Source organism: Botrytis deweyae (assembly GCF_014898535.1).
Source record: "Botrytis deweyae strain B1 chromosome Unknown BDEW_052, whole genome shotgun sequence".
In the NCBI taxonomy this organism is placed as follows: domain Eukaryota; kingdom Fungi; phylum Ascomycota; class Leotiomycetes; order Helotiales; family Sclerotiniaceae; genus Botrytis; species Botrytis deweyae.
The window spans coordinates 69,726-86,273 of NW_024066259.1; the positions used below are offsets into that span (position 1 = coordinate 69,726).

Genomic DNA, 16,548 nt, shown 5'->3' on the forward strand with positions numbered 1-16,548 from the left:
ATTCAAATTTTATTTATAGATTCTATCAATTGAGATCTATATTATAATACAAAGTTTTTTGAATTTGGAACTATATTGATTGAATTGAATTTTCCAATTTTCCAATTTCGATTAGGTGATATTGAAAAAGATACTTTTTCTTTTAAACACATATTATAAAATTGGGTGTATAATCAAATGGCACCACACTGTCAACTATCTACTACGTAAGCTAATAAAAAGTATTCATGTACTAATTGGCATTAGTTTTTCACTTCAGATTTCTAATCCTAGTCCCTCGACCAGCTACAGCTATAGCTACCACTGCAGCTACCCACAGCTATACATCAAATGGATCTTGTGCGTACCTGGTTCTACACATGTTGCGGCATGGTTGTTAGAGATCCTAGTCCACAAGTCTAATTCCTGATAGCATCTTATCAAGAGTACAAAACGGCTGAATGAGACTTCCTTCAAAAGCCCAAAAGCCACTTTTGTTAGTATTGTCCATCTTGAGGAAGACTCTCCCCTCAATGCACACCTACTGTTGTATCACTACATGAACAAGCCACTATTTCCAATACTTTGTCGTATAGCTCATGTACAATATACATAAGCGGAAGTTTCTCGAAACTCCAGGGGGATCAAGGATTTATCCCAATCATAGATGTTGGTAAAGCGGGGTAGAAGATTATCTAAGGTCGACGTTACCATGGATTCATTGTTCGCACCGTTCCGTAACGAACACCACGCCCGTCTGGATGCAAATAAGCATTCTCGGGAGGATTTTATATCATTTCTTGTACACACCACACTCGAAATAGATTTATCTCGATTCCGGTGGATTAATGCCATGTGCTTCCATCAAAAATCAAATGTAACATTCTCCCCTCAATAACACCCTTGCAAAATATATTCCTTTCACCTGTCTCTACAAGCGATCAATACAATGCTTTTAATTTTCTTCTTCTTCTCATTCGACTGGCTGGAACAATTCAGAGTCGTCTAGATCATTAGTATGATTTAAAAGTCGATATTTTGCATATCTCAGGTCAAATTCGTTGTCATACAAGTGGTTATCTGAGTGAGATCCAGGGACGATCATCACAAACTTATTACATTCAATCCTCATATCCCCAACAACAATGCGGTCTCAAATTGTATCTCGCTACATGATTTGAACAAGCTCCTGTATCAAAGTGGCATATCTGTGCCTTGGATCTCATCTTATCTCATCCATTTCCTAGGTATCAGCATGCCCTAGTCTATGGACTGCACCAACTGTATCGGAATTGCTTTATTTAACCATTCTGATATCTATAGTTTCTGAAGCGCAGTAATCAGTTTCAACCCCGACTGAGTTTCTAGGATTCTCTTTGTGTGGACTAAATCCAAATTACAGAAGGAATCATCATAGTTGTTTCAACAAGGTACAGAGGTTTTCTTTCTCGGTATCAACTGCCAGTCGTCTACAAGGCACCAGTCTTATTCGTTATGATCTCCTTCAATGAAGAATATTTTGATCCCCTAGATACAACATTTTTTTTCAACTGCAGGAAATGATTCTCAGCTGCCAGGGCTTATTGATGACTGCAGACCACGGGCTTATCTTTAGAACAGCATCTTCACCGCTACATCTTCAAACTCTAGTCTCTTTTCGATCCTTCTATCCATGTTTGACAAGATCACCAATGAGACCCTTCAAATCTAGGCATCACTGTAGGTGGCCGCCGGGAATACACGAGGTTGTTGTTCATTTCCTGAACATAAGGAGTTGTCAATCGAAGTCGATAGGCGATTGATGAATGTCACACGGACAAAATCAAAGTTGGAACCGGAGTGTTTGATTCTGCCTGTGGAAGTTGTCATCAGCTATTGACGGGGTAGAAATGAATTGCCATTCTTCGAGAATTTGTTCCTTGAGCTAAGTTATGACTGGATGTTGTTAGTGACCTTATGGCCACTCGGTGATCTGTAGACGTTTTTTCACTTTCCTGTTTCTTTCGCATCCGGGCTGTATATACCCCACTGTCATCATTGAGAGCACACCTTATGAATAAGTATGCTTTGACTTTCGCATATGGTCGATGGAGTTGGACGGCTTATTTGTTCTTCTTTGATATGATACTCAACTGCTCATCTTGTGTGAACTCAGGCCTAATCGAGGATTTTTACATCTTTCTGTTCTCAAAAACAACTTGGGAAAGAGCGCTAATGCTGCCATGTCTTAATAGATAAAAGATCTGTTTCTTGGGTTCAGGAGGTATATCATAAGAGAGCACAATTTGCATGAAGACAATGAAATGGTAGCGGACATACATGGCTTCCGCTTCCCAGACTTCCAATGATGTGTGAGGTATGTCTAGATATCCAAGAAAAGTTTGTAAGAGTTCTGGCCCCTGCTCAACGCATATGTAACGCTTTTTTGGCTAAAATATATGATTATTTAGCTTTTTATATTCTGGTTTATTTATGAAAATATAAAATAAAATTGAATATAGTATTATGAAAAGATTTAGAATTATTCAAATTATATATAAAAAATATATTATTTATTTTTAAATATTTTTTAATAGTATTTTAAAAGGATTAAAGTTGAAAATTCAAAAAAGTTTGAAAAATTTGTTTATTTTGTATAAGAAAAATGTTATATGTTAAAAATTTTGGAAAAATTTGATTTCAATATTATATAATTATTTAACAAAAATAGTGAAAAATATTTCAAATAATTTTTTATATTTCAATTCTGATTATTTATTGTTTTCAATTTTTTGAAAAAGAAAATATAAAGATTTGAATGAAATAATTGATATAATAATTTGTATAGAAAAACCTCATTTTCGCAGGGATTTTGTTACATTTGTTACAGGGGTGCGGTGAGCAGGGGCCAGAACTCTTACATTGATGGCCGAAACGAAGCAATTCTAAGGAACTTCACCATGGTGTAATGTACTTCGCCTTGTTCAGTGAAATGCTAACTCCACAGATTATTCTACAATAGAAGCTCCGTGTATGCACTACCTATACAATGCTACAAAGATATTCAGCGATAAATTACAAATTCCAATTTTCCGGCACATTTACAGAAGAAGGAGGTCATACAATACGTGCTTTAGCTTGATGTATCATGTGAATATTGACCCGGAACCTCGTCATCTGATTCCAAGGTTGGCTTTGGATGGGAGAAACAAGGGACAAATAGTCGTCAACAATCTCCAACGTTGGTATGTGTGAAAACAGCTAACGACAAGAACTAACTGTGACGTCTATTGTTCAGCACAATAACACACATGATTATATCCCGCATAAACTACCGTGTATGATTTAATTCAGCTTCGACTTGATAATCTCCACTTCCAATCCTCAGCCCCTTGTTTACCCCGCAATCAACACTCATATGTATCAACTAACTAATGAAGCGAATTTCATTGGACCTGCTTTAGCTTATCTCCCCGAAAAAGACGACCTTCTGACTAGCTTCCATTCCAAAAATATACCGAACTCTTTCCCGACAAATGCAAGTCGACGCCAAATTTACAATTATTTGATTTAGTGTATTGCTCTCAAGCTAACCCACCATGTGTTAATCCACAAGTGTCAATAGATGACCCAATCATTAAGAAGAGGAGAAGCCAAGCGGGCGAATGGGTTGATTCCGTGATCCGGGGACGGGAACTTGTGTTCAGATATCCTTGCATATTGGTAGATCCTCCATACTTTATTATGCCTTTATTATCTGGGTGATTTTGCAAGTATTTGATACTCGGATTTCATCTGAATGTCAAGAATAACAATGTTCCTTTCTTACACAGATTATAAGGATTGAACTTCGTTGATACTAATAACATAGAGTTATCGATCATTACGCCAACGCGAACATATATACAATCGGTAAGTGTTCAGTAAGCCCCTTGCATTCATGTTGCTTTGTGGATTGATGTTTCTACTTTAGGTATCGATTGCGTAGCATATTTTGTAAGATTGATTATTAACAAAATCTTCGGGTTCTTTGTCCTTTAGACTTGGTATCAATCGTAAGTAGATGATTCTCAATTTCCAATCATTTGACATAGGCCTTCTCATATTCTTCCTAGAAAACTTATATTTCAATTTAACAAATGATCCCCCAAAATGACATCTACACCACACAATAATTACGATTTCATAATCGTGGGAGCTGGCCCAGCCGGACTATCCCTCGCAGCACGCCTCTCATCAGCTCCTTCTCATCCATCCGTCCTCCTCATTGAAGCAGGAGGTCCCAACAATGACCAAGAATACCTTGTTCCAGCTGATCGTTTTACTCTATTTGGCACTCAACCCTCTTTAAACTGGGGGTACAAGACAGAGCCCTGTTCTCATCTAGGAGGTCAACAAATTGATTATTCCCGAGGAAAAGGAATTGGTGGTAGTACCGCTATAAACTTTTCCTGTTGGGTAATCGGGGGAGCGGAAGATTTCAATGCCTGGGCTGAAAAGGTCGATGATGATACATGGTCATGGACGCGTGTCAAAGAACGCCTCAAAAAAATCGAACATTACCATGATGAAGTTCCAGACCAATATCGCGAATTTGTGAATCCAAACCCAGAAGATCATGGAACCGAGGGGCCACTTCATCTTTCTTACGCTCCTGTTTGGGAAAAGGGGTTGACGGATGTTTATATAGCAGCTAGACAAGCTGGACTGCCATTGAATACTGACGTGAACTCTGGTAATCCAATTGGAATGGGTATGGGCTCTTCTTGTATGCATAATGGGTTGAGAACAACGGCTTCATCTTATTTAGCATTAATGGGTCCGAGATTCGCAACGATCCTCAACGCCCCCGTTGCTAAAGTTCTATTTGACGGAAAGAAAACGAGAGGTATCAGAACAATCGATGGCCGAGAATACTACTCCCGTAAAGATGTCATCCTATCAGCTGGTGCATTGAATAGTCCTCAACTTCTTCTCCTTTCTGGAATCGGTCCCGCTTCCGAACTTAAGGAACACAACACACCAATCATCAAAGATCTTCCACAAGTAGGAAAGAATCTTCAAGATCATTGCTTTTCTACCACAACCCTGTTACTGAAAGAAGGATCAAATGATCGTATGGAATTTGAAATGAATGAAGAGATGAAGAAAACAGCAAAGGAAGGTTGGATTAAAGATAAGAGTGGAAAGTTGGCGGAATTATATTGTGGTGTTCCGATGGGCTGGTTCAAGAACGAAAAGGTTTTGGAATCAAAAGAATTTAATGATTTATCGGAGGACAAAAAGGCTTTTTTGAGACAGAAAAATGTTCCTATCTTTGAAATTGCTACGGTATGTGTTCGTTTTTGTTTTTGTTGCCGATCCGCTGGTCACTGCCGTGGAGGCTTTTTCGCTTCACTTCCCCTAAATCATGAACTAACATCCATACTCTAGCACGTACCTCCCCTTTTTACAGGCACCCACGTCCTCTCCCCAACAGATTCCTACCTAACCTGTCTCTCCTTCGTCATGAACCCCCAAGCGACAGGCAACGTCACACTTTCTTCTGCCGACCCCTCTGTACCACCGAAGATCGATGCGAATCTACTTAACCATCCATATGATCGACGAGTCCTTATTGAAGCGATAAGAAAAACCATGGAGTTTTTAGAGACGCCGGTTTTTAAAGAGAAGACTGTAAAAATGATTGGAGTTCCTGAGGGTGGCGTTGGGGCAAGTGATGAAAGTATCTGGGTTAGTTTTAGTTTTAATTTTCATATATTTACACGTTTTTCCGTTATCTTGAATTTCCTACAAATAAAAAACCTAACCAGAAATTGTAGGAACACTGCCGCAACAATCTTTTCAGTAGTTGGCACATGTGCAGTACAGTACGCATGGGTAAAGATAAAGATGAGAGTGCAGCATGTGTAGATACGAATTTCAGGGTACTGGGTGTGGAAGGACTGAGAGTGGTGGATTTGAGTGTGCTTCCGCTCTTGCCAAAGTGAGTATTGTTCTTTTCTTTTTATTGGTGATTTTTTCCAGGTTATGTTGTATCCCCTAATTGTTTGACCCCCCCTTTCCGGAAGTAGCGTTCAAGATGGTTGCGCATAGAAAGTGGATCAATTCATTGAGGGTTTGCCACCTACTTTCTTATATTCTTCCCCTCATTGGGTGGATGAGTGTATGGAGTAGAAAAAAGGGCATAGGTAATGAAGAAGGGGGTTTGAGTGAACAGGGGAATGATTTCGCTAATACAAATGTGGAAATAGTAATCATACACAATCAACAGCATACCTAGTAGGTGAAACGGCAGCCGAGAAAATGATTGAAGAATATGCGTTAGATTCGCCTGGTAATGCTTCTACTAGGCGGGATGCTGGGGGAAGTGGTGAGTTTAGGTCCAGTCTTTAAACTTAAGGGGCTTATGGGATGAACGGGAGAGATATTATGAAATAGGGTATCGAATATGAGTTAATGAATGTGAAATGGAGTTATTGAGTTTACAAGAAATTTGGAGGATGTATATACATATATATTACTGGAAGTCTTTGTGTCTTTGGTTTTTTAAGTTTCAGGTTTGTCTTGAATTGGGTGTGATATCGGGACTTTAGACTCATGATTTGGTCTGTTATTGTTAAGATAGCAAGATCAACATTGGGTAGGTACCTATTTATATCTCAGCCTTTTACATACATTGATTCACTTTTGCTTCACCTCACTTCTCTCTCCATAAGCTCCGCTTCAGAATAGAGAATTGATAGGATCTATTTGAGGGCATAACAAAGAGGTATCTAAGTAAGACGGGCTTTTGTTCGGTAAACAGATAGCTTAAAGACGGAAGAAGCAGAAGCTACATGAACTGTCACCCGCACAGCGCCAGATTCTGCCGATGGAGAAAGAATGATATACTCCCAAGGAACGCACTAAAATCCCAACTCAACACTCCGCCTCTTTATTCACTTTCCCATTATCCAACAACCAATCTTCACTCCTTTATTCACCTATCTCAAATCCCCTCCCTAAAATAGATACCGAAAAATTCACCCCTGTCTATAAAAACAAACCGCCCGTTTAGCGTAGTGGTTAACGCGCATCACTGTAAGTATAACTGTTTCCGAAAAGATATAAATATAGATAATAAGCTACACCCGATTTAATAACGTATATCCAAAACCTTAAATTTTAGTACTCATATGATTTCTGCTCAAATACGCAATATAATTTTTTAATATATATTATTTTATTCATATCTTTATTACTAATATTCTAATTTAATAAATAATTAATATAAAATAGTTACGAAGATTAAAGAATCTAAATATTCTACTAAGTAGGAAGATTTATTTACTCTTTTTTCCAAGAGATCTATTAAAGTCCCTAAATCAATTAAAAAAGTTTCAGATATAAAGCAAACATTTATTTTTAAACCAAATATTACTATTTTATTATCTAAAAAACCTAAGAACCCTTTCCTAAAGATTATAAAACCTTAGAAGAGTGTATTGAAGAGTAAAAGAGCTTTTATTGTTTTTATCACTGGCTCTACTTTTCCTATAATTCTTCCTTCAAAATTCTTTAAGATTAGCTTTTTTTTGCTTAATACATTAATATTACGAAATAAATCTTCTCTATATAAGCCTATTTTTAATTCTGAGATAAAGGATATAATATATAATATATTCTATCGATTTTTTTTCGAATAATATATTAATAGAAAAACATTCTTTATAATTTATAAGACTTTCAATATCAATGATCTTTTTCAAAAGAATTTTGATAAGCTTTTAAATGATATATAAAAAGAAATAAATGAATGAATAGATATTAAATATATACTTATAGAAAACAAACTAATTCTATAACAATGGATAGTTTATACAAAACCAATTAAAAAAAATAAAAACAAATTCAATAATATTTTTAATGAAAAGGGATAGAAGAATATTCTTTGTGATTTTTGTATATAAAAATGCTTTAATAAAAAGTATTGGAATATTACTAGAATAGAGGTTTACTATATTTACCCTGAAAAGTGTATTTCTATTCCTTTTGTTGATAAGGGTTTAGATCCTAAAAAGAAATATATTTAATATATAAAGTTAAATTTAAGTTCAAATAAAAGCAAGAATAATGATAATAATAAATTAAAGGTCAAGCCAAATAATAAGAAACAGATAAAATATAATATTATAATAAAAAAACAATTGAAAAAAATAAATACTCAAAGAAAGGGTAATCCAAAGGTGGAGGAGCTTTAGAGAAAGGTTTCAGAGTGTTAGAGATATTCAGAATATAAATATTCTAATACTGGTTATTATTACTAGATCTTTAGTATTAAAAACTATTATATAATATCTATTAATAAGCAATTTGAATAAGCAAAGTATATTATTAAAAAAATTAATAATATGATTATTGATCTCCCTCTATATGTATAGATTATAGAATAGATTACTGGGTAGAATTACTATAAGTTTAAATTATATAGCAATAAGAAGAAAGAAAAAGAAAAGCCTGCCCCTACCCCTATTCTAATATTATAGCCTATTATCAATATCTATCAATCTCCTTTATCACTACAACAACTATATCTTCCGCTCTAGGCTTACTATTAATAAGTACCTCCTTCCTAAATACTATTACTATATTTACAGATACCCAATCAGATATCTAATAATCGATCTGCAACTTTACTACCCTCTCAAATAGTATTAGCACTTATTTTATTATTTCTATATATATAAGAAGATTCTCAAATTCTATAAGAATATAATAAATGATTAAGTACTAAAATAATAAATCTTGATTAAAGAAAAACAATTGAGGGTATAATAGAACTAGCTTATAAAGAGTTCTTTACTTTAAAACAATTGAAGATTATTAATACTATATTTTTTTTTAGTATTTTGGTTGAAATTATAATAAATATCAAAAAGAGTATTAGTATTTTTAAAGTATATTATAAGAAGATACAATAGAAAAAAGTAAGCAATACTCTTTTGGGATTAAAAGACTAATGATTTAATAATTAATAAATAATGGATATCTGTATTTTATAATGATTTAAAAACAATAATTTAACGACTAATGATTGTATAAAATGGGTTTTTAAAGACTCTAAATAATAAAAACAATATTATGGATATATTCTATAATTCAAGAAGTATACTCTTACCCTTATAGCTACCTTTGTGCTTATACAACTCTCTTTAATAACTTATTTAAAGAATTATTGATAAATATAGTGTTTTAGGCATTTAGTATAATAACAATAATAAATAAAGCTCTTTAAGTCTCTAAAACTTGATTTAATTAAATATAGATCAGAAAAGTATAGTAAGAGGTATCGAATTAGGACATTATATTCCATTACCGTTTCTTCAATCTTATCCGCAAAAACATAATATATAGATATATTATTTATCAAAATGACAAATCTTAAACTAAAATATAGATTACAAAGAGATAAAACATTTTCAATAATAAAATCAGAAAAAAGAGCAGTATTGAATATATCTAAAAAGATAATTAATATAATATACTTCTCAATTATATATATCAATAATATAGAAACTCTTATATAATCTATTAATTACTTTTTCACTTTCACCTTAATCCTCTTTTTACTATATCCATATCTCCAATTATCTATATACTCATTATTACCAGATTCATTAAAATATATAATCTAATTTTATTAAAAGAACTACATTTTATTCATTCAATCATCCCTAAATTTAGTATTTCTCTAAACTATTTTTATAGTTAATTACTTACAAATAAAATCAATTCTTTTGAATACATTATATATCATTACTTTATATATATCTATATTAAATATCTTATAAAGAAAGTCTCTAATTTCATTTTGATATAATTATAATAATTTATCATAAATCTTTCTTATAACTTTATCCATTTTAGATATAACAATATTAATAGGACCTTCTAATAGCTGTTTCTTAAACTCCCCCTTTCTAATATAATTCAAATATCTTCTAACTATTCATATAAACATTTTATAAATTAAAATAATTATTTCACAATAATTAGAAATAATAGATCTTTCCCAATACATTAATATATAATCAATTACCTCTAAATCAAGAAAATCAAATTGGAAAAGTATTATAAAGACTTCGCACACAGTTAGATAATAGAACTAAGCTCTAGCTTTAATTTGATATACTTATTATAATAATTGAATATCTGATTATAAAATTCTTAATAGAATAAATAAACTATAAATACATATTACGACTTTTTGAAGTGTTTTATAAAAAGCACTAAAATTTAAGGTTTTGAACACACATTATTAAATCGGGTGTAATAAATTAATAATAGCATATCGATGAATACAAAAATGATGAGATCCAAGGTTCGAATCCTTGATCGGGCTTCTACTCTTTTTGGTTTGGGGTTTGGAGGAGAAGAAATTTTGTGGTGTATGTGGAGAAAAGAGGAGGGAGGGGGTGAAGAAGGAAGGGAGGGATGAAAGGAGTGAGAGATGTTGTGATTGATGTGTGGTATCATCTTTTGGTTGAATTGTCGATAGGAAGCTAGCAGATTATCTCTTGTTTTTAGAATTCTGAATCTGGAGAACTGAGCTCGGGAAAGTTCAATGGCTGAATCGTTGGGTTAGATAAAATCCCAGACTCAGTTTGAGCAATTGAATTATGAGTTGCTACATGAGTGTAGTGATAAAGGAAGGCATTCCAAGCAAGACAAAGGAATTAAGAGAAGCCAATATATAAATCTGAGCATGAGAGATGAGACATCAGATATCAATGCAATACCATTAAAGAAATGATGGATATGGATTGAGAAATTTTAGGGTTGTATGCATATTTCTCTACAAATCCTAGAGTCATAGAACTGAGAGAGGAATAATTATTTCAATTTCTCATCCTTTCAATAAAATATTTTCGCTTATTATCATTTCCCCCTTAAAATATTTTTGTTTCGCATCCTTAGCATCCCTCTCCTTTTGACCTATCACTTCTGGTTCTTTCTTCACTTGTCGTATCAATCAGGTAGTTTATCTTAAAATTCCTTCAAATCGTGTAGTAATTCTATACCGTTTATTTTCTTTGCGCAGCCCATTGGCTTTACTCCGGTGCTCTTCCAGCTAACCCCTCTCATTTTTCATGCCATTGAAAATGAGCAATCAACTCAACAAGTATATAAGAATGAGCGTTGCTCATCACTCATAGTTTCTAAATCTCCGCTCTCAATTCTGAACTAAAATACAAACTCTCTCCTCGCATGAATGTCTCAAATGTCTAGATAGAAATTGAGGTAAATTCAGATATATCGTAGCTGCACCTACCTGACAATTCGAAGTTTCACCCGCTGCTGAGATTTCATCTTTCGTTTCAGACCTGCCATTTAACTTTTTTGATCCTACCCCTCTACACTCTATCTCTAATACCTGTAAGACTTTGCCATCGGCCATTTTGACTGACATCTCGCATGTGAGAAGAGCATGAGGACTCCCACTCATGACTCGCCACTTACTGACTCCTTCCTCCTTCTCAATCGCCCTCCCACTCATTACACCAATTCTGATCTCATCGATCCATCCATCTATCCGTCCATCCCACTTATCTTTAACTCTTTCCCATCACAACCCCAAACATTACCACCACCTCTCAAATCCTACTTCCATTATACTCCTTCCTATTCTCTTTACACTCAATTTCTACCTACATCCCTATCTCCTCATTCCCCAATCCTCATCCAAGCCATCAACAATCTGCTCTCTAGTTCTCTCAATCTCAGAGCGCGGAGGAGTAGATGGATAGAGAAGTGATGTGACAGACAGATGAGATTCACACACAACACACAACTCCATACTCCATACTTTCGAGTCTGCACCGAGGAAAGAGTTAATTAGTGCAATTGCCAAATAAGTGAGCAAAGAGTAAATACAACCATGGATAGTGCAAAAAAATGGAAAAATGAAAATTAGCAAGGAAGTGAAATGGGAAAACTCATAAAAGGTGCTAGAAACTGGACACTTAGACCTCAATTTTACAAAGCGATGCAAGAGGAAAGATGATAAAGTCCACGCCAGGGAACGAACCAAAGAATCCCGAGTTAAATGGTAAATGGAAGATGATATCCAATAAGTCAAAATAGAAAAACCATCATCTCATCTCATCACCGACAAGCAGCAAGACAACATCGCAAAATATACTATTTATACATACCACATCACATCACAGACTATCGATGCATTCGCTTAATCTGCCATCAAAAGCTCATCTTTTTTTCATTTTCTAATCTTTACATACCTAGATGATAGAAAATACAAAGTTGTATTCCTCCTTTCCTCCTTTCCTTCTATCTCCCTTCCCCATCCCATTTCACCATACAATATATAACACAAACACAAGATATCAATAGATTTGTTTAATCCATGCCTAGGTATCCAAACACATATTCAATTCTATTCAACTCTATTCAATTCAAAACTCACAACATCAATAAATACACAAAAACATCAATACCTTCACTACCAAATACCAAATACCAAACAGCAACTCTAGCAAATACACCACAAACCACACTTCTAATCTCTACTCTCCAGACTCCAGACTCCAACAACCATCTCACCTCATCTCGCCTCACCAAGTAGAACCAACCAAATCCAAATCCAAATCCAAATCCAAATCCAAATCCAAATCCAAATCCAAATCCAAATCCAAATCCAAGTCCAGAACCAGAACCAGAACCAGAAATCCAAAAGAGAAAAAAGAAAAGTCCCCCCCCAAAAGAAATTCCACCCCCTCGTAACATATATGTATATAAATCCATAAACCGAACCAAACCGAACCAAACCAAATCAATAAACGACACACTCGCAAACCATCTATTTATTTTCATTCCATAGTTTCGATTATTTGTATATAGATATAGATAGATATATAAACATATAAACATATAAACATATAAACATATAAACATATAAACATATAAACATATAAACATATAAACACCTCATCAACCCCATCTCCTCTACTCATCTCCTCTACTCATCTCCTCTACTCATCTCCTCTCATCTCCTCTACTCATCTACTCATCTCCTCTACTCCCCTCCTATATCCCCCTCATCTACCCCCATCCCCCCCCTCAAAAACAAAAACAATATCAAAAACAAAAACATACCTCTCCTATAAAAAAACCAATCACAACAACCACAACCACAACCACAACCACAAACCCACCACCTCGTATCAACAACACACCGTGATCAATCAATCAATCAATCGATCCAAATCATCCCCTCCCATCCCATCCCATCTCATCCGGTGCAGTCCGGTCCGGCATCTGACAAATGACCGACCAACCAACCGACCGACCGCTCCAATCTCGTATTCATCTATCTACTAATCCATCCATCTATCTATCCATCCATTCATCCTACCAAACAGCACAGCACAGCACAGCACAGCACAGCACAGCACATCACAACACAGCACAATACAGCACAACACACCATCCCACCAAGTCAACTCAACTCAACTCACCAAACTCCAATTTCCCAATCATCAAAAATATCTATTAATCGCGTGCTTACATTACCTACAGCTACATACCTAGCGATACCAAGCTATAGTGAACGTTACCATACCTCGGGATCTCCCAAGAAGTAATCTAATCCATCTACTGTTGTGCTTCCCCAACCCAGCCAAACCAAGCCCAACTGCATGAGAAACCCCCCTTCCCCCCTCCCTCCAAAAAGACGTAACACCATAAATAAACCACTCTGGCAAATCTTGAAGAAGACACCGACCACCCACTAAGAATTCAGGCAAAATCTCTAGTGTGAAACGGAAATACCCGTCCGATTCACACCTTTACACTGCATAATCTACCCTCGTACTGCGTCTTTGCGACTTTTCATACCACAAATCATACCACAAACTACCTTGAAGAGAGATTGAGTTTCGCCGCATCCATCTTTATCCCAAACATGTAACACAAGATACCATCTCACCAATCTTTCCCCTCCCCGGTAGTTGCATCTCTTGTCTTTAATTGGTCAACTACCCCATCTATTCGGACCTTTACCAACATGCGAATTTCCTTGGCTCTATTCAAGCTCTCCAATCAGTCGTACAAAACTAGAGGTAATAAATCTTGGTTCTTTAAGAAGCCGGGGAAGTGTGAATAATTGCCGATATGGCGGCGTTCGATTGATTAATGTCTTTCATCCAGGACCGGGTAATAAGTCCATTTCACCATTCCCCTCCAATTCTCCACGTCCATCTTTAAATCCCCACGGCCCCACGATTTCTATCCTGTGCACAATGTATCGATATGTTATACTTTTCTCAATCGCCTTCATTCGAGAAGTGGCACAAACTATGTTTCATAACTCGTCGCCTGTAAAAATTCGTGGAAGCCAACCGAGAGTATGTACATGAACGTTACCAAACCATGACGTTCTGGTATGCCGGTATTTATTTATCGTCTCGTGTTCCCTGTTCTGAAATCCGTAGTCTCTTGTCGGGAAATATACTGTCCTTTCATCTTCAGCCTCTTATACCACACCCGACGTCTCCATGCCTTTTATCACCGACGCTGTACTGTATCTTTGAATCATTTTCCTACTGACAGTCTGTAGCCTGCAATATAGTACCTCAAAAATCCCTGACTGATATGGTCGCGTTGTATATCCCGGTGGCCGTTTCGTCGCAAGTTGCAAGTAAATGTTCGTCGCTCAAGGCTTCAAGTAAATGATATATTGAGAACGTCCGAATCATCTCCAACCCCCAACCCTTCCTTCATCCCACCTCTCTTTCCTTTCCCTCCTGGAATAATAAACTTTCTTCGATTCCCTATACTTTCTAACCCAATCACTAGCTTCCCTTTCCGTAGCAACTCCATCACCCTCCAGAAAACTTTCTTCCATTGCCCTACATATCATTTCTTGTTCCTGAACACCTTGTCCTAATCTTTGATATAATGAGCTCGGTGAGAAGGGAGCTAAAGTTCTATCCATCTCGGATTGTTTTTGTTTCCATTGACGTTCCAATGCATGTGCAGATAATAATTGAGCTTGTGTTGAGGAGCGCAGGTGATCAAGTCGAGACTCAAGTTCCAATAGATGGGTCGCTAGCGCGATATTATCATCCAATGCAGATTTTAATGGTTCTTGTGATGTGGAAATGGATGAGTGTGCGGTAGATGTTGAATGTGTGAGGGCGGCTAGAAGGGCAGGGTTGGATAGTGCGGATGCGAGGTCTTGTTTCCTGGGTTATGTTAACAGTGTTCACTAAATAATACGATGTTGCTGTCCTCCTTTTGCCAACCTCTTAATAGTCCTGTTGTACGCCAAAGGGAGGATACATGAGATTAATAGAGACATTTATGAGAATCATGATAGGTAGGATAAGAAACACCTGCAGAAGAAAATGTTCATCTGCATATGGCAAGGTAATACTTACGATTTATCCATCAATATGTTCGGGAGCCATTGATCTCCCGGATCTTGTATTTGTTGTGGTTGTTCTCGTGGAACATTTTCTTGTCTTCCTTCGTATTGCACCGATGGTTCTCCAGGTCTAGGAAATGATTGATTTCCAGTTCCCGCAGGTGTGCCTTGACGACTCACATCTCGGGAATTTGGTTTAGGCGGTGGTGGTGGTGGTGCATTCGGATCTATACCAGAGTAGGATTGAGAATTTCGATGAGGGGTGTAGCTTGAAGAAGGATATGGAGAAGGCGAGGAAGACATTATTGAGGATTGGTCTTCAAAATGCCAGATATTTGGAAGATTGAATTGTATATTATGTGCAACTTTGATTTAATGTATTTGGTTTGTTATGTATTTCGATGCATGGGTAGGCTAGACGTCGAAAGTTTAAGACTTTAGTGTAAGGAACGTGGTTGTTGATGTGGATGCGGATGTTATATTACAAGATGGATAAAAGCTTGTGAATCGTGATGCATCATCACATTAAGCTTCAACCCCACGATTTGTTTGATAGGTCTCCATAATTTCACGTGTGTGTATATATGGGAATGCTTTTAAATTATTGATGAGTGTGTATAGCCATTTGTTAACATTTTACCTGTTGATTTTAGGTCGTCTGTCTTGAAGATATAATCTAAGCTCACACCCAGTAGATAATAAATTCACTCCGCTCTCATATTTCGCCTGAGGAGCATTCATGGGGTATTCATGGGGGCAGGCCCCCAAACCCCCATAGCTCGCTGCGCTCGAAAGGCTGTTATATACAATATATTCATTCACCTAAATAGTCTGCCTCCACGGCAGTGGCCCCCGGAGGGTCAGCGGAGCGTCATTTCGTTTGAACCATATATTGATTCCATAAGAAAATCTCTAAAAACAACAAGATTGTAATGAAAGTAGGTTTTATATCAATTACTCTTTCAATCTTTGTGAACAGCCTGCCGCCCCCTCCCCCGCCCACCAACCCTGAAGCCCCCGGAGGGCCAGCGGAGCGTCATTTCATTTGAACTTGATTCCATAGAATTATCTCTCATGTAAACAGCTTGCCGCCCCCTCCCCCGCCCACCAACCCAGGAGCGTCATTTCATTTGAACTACTAGATACATATTGATTCCATATCG

The 16,548-nt window shown here is 36.3% G+C and overlaps 2 protein-coding genes across 2 annotated transcripts; one reads left to right on the forward strand and one right to left on the reverse strand.

Annotated features, from left to right (window-relative positions):
• The first annotated feature begins 3,779 nt into the window (after window positions 1-3,779).
• On the forward strand, window positions 3,780-6,552 carry EAE98_011734 (uncharacterized protein). Its single transcript, XM_038959357.1, has 6 exons — window positions 3,780-3,870; window positions 3,932-4,013; window positions 4,074-5,289; window positions 5,392-5,691; window positions 5,781-5,944; window positions 6,213-6,552. The coding sequence occupies exons 3-6, from the start codon at window positions 4,111-4,113 to the stop codon at window positions 6,352-6,354; spliced, it is 1,785 nt and encodes a 594-aa protein (XP_038804253.1). The 5' UTR covers window positions 3,780-3,870; window positions 3,932-4,013; window positions 4,074-4,110; the 3' UTR covers window positions 6,355-6,552.
• Window positions 6,553-14,710: 8,158 nt separating this feature from the next.
• Window positions 14,711-15,688, reverse strand: EAE98_011735 (uncharacterized protein; the record flags this gene model as incomplete). Its single annotated transcript, XM_038959358.1, has 2 exons — window positions 14,711-15,203; window positions 15,399-15,688. The coding sequence occupies 2 exons, from the start codon at window positions 15,686-15,688 to the stop codon at window positions 14,711-14,713; spliced, it is 783 nt and encodes a 260-aa protein (XP_038804254.1).
• Window positions 15,689-16,548: the final 860 nt, after the last annotated feature.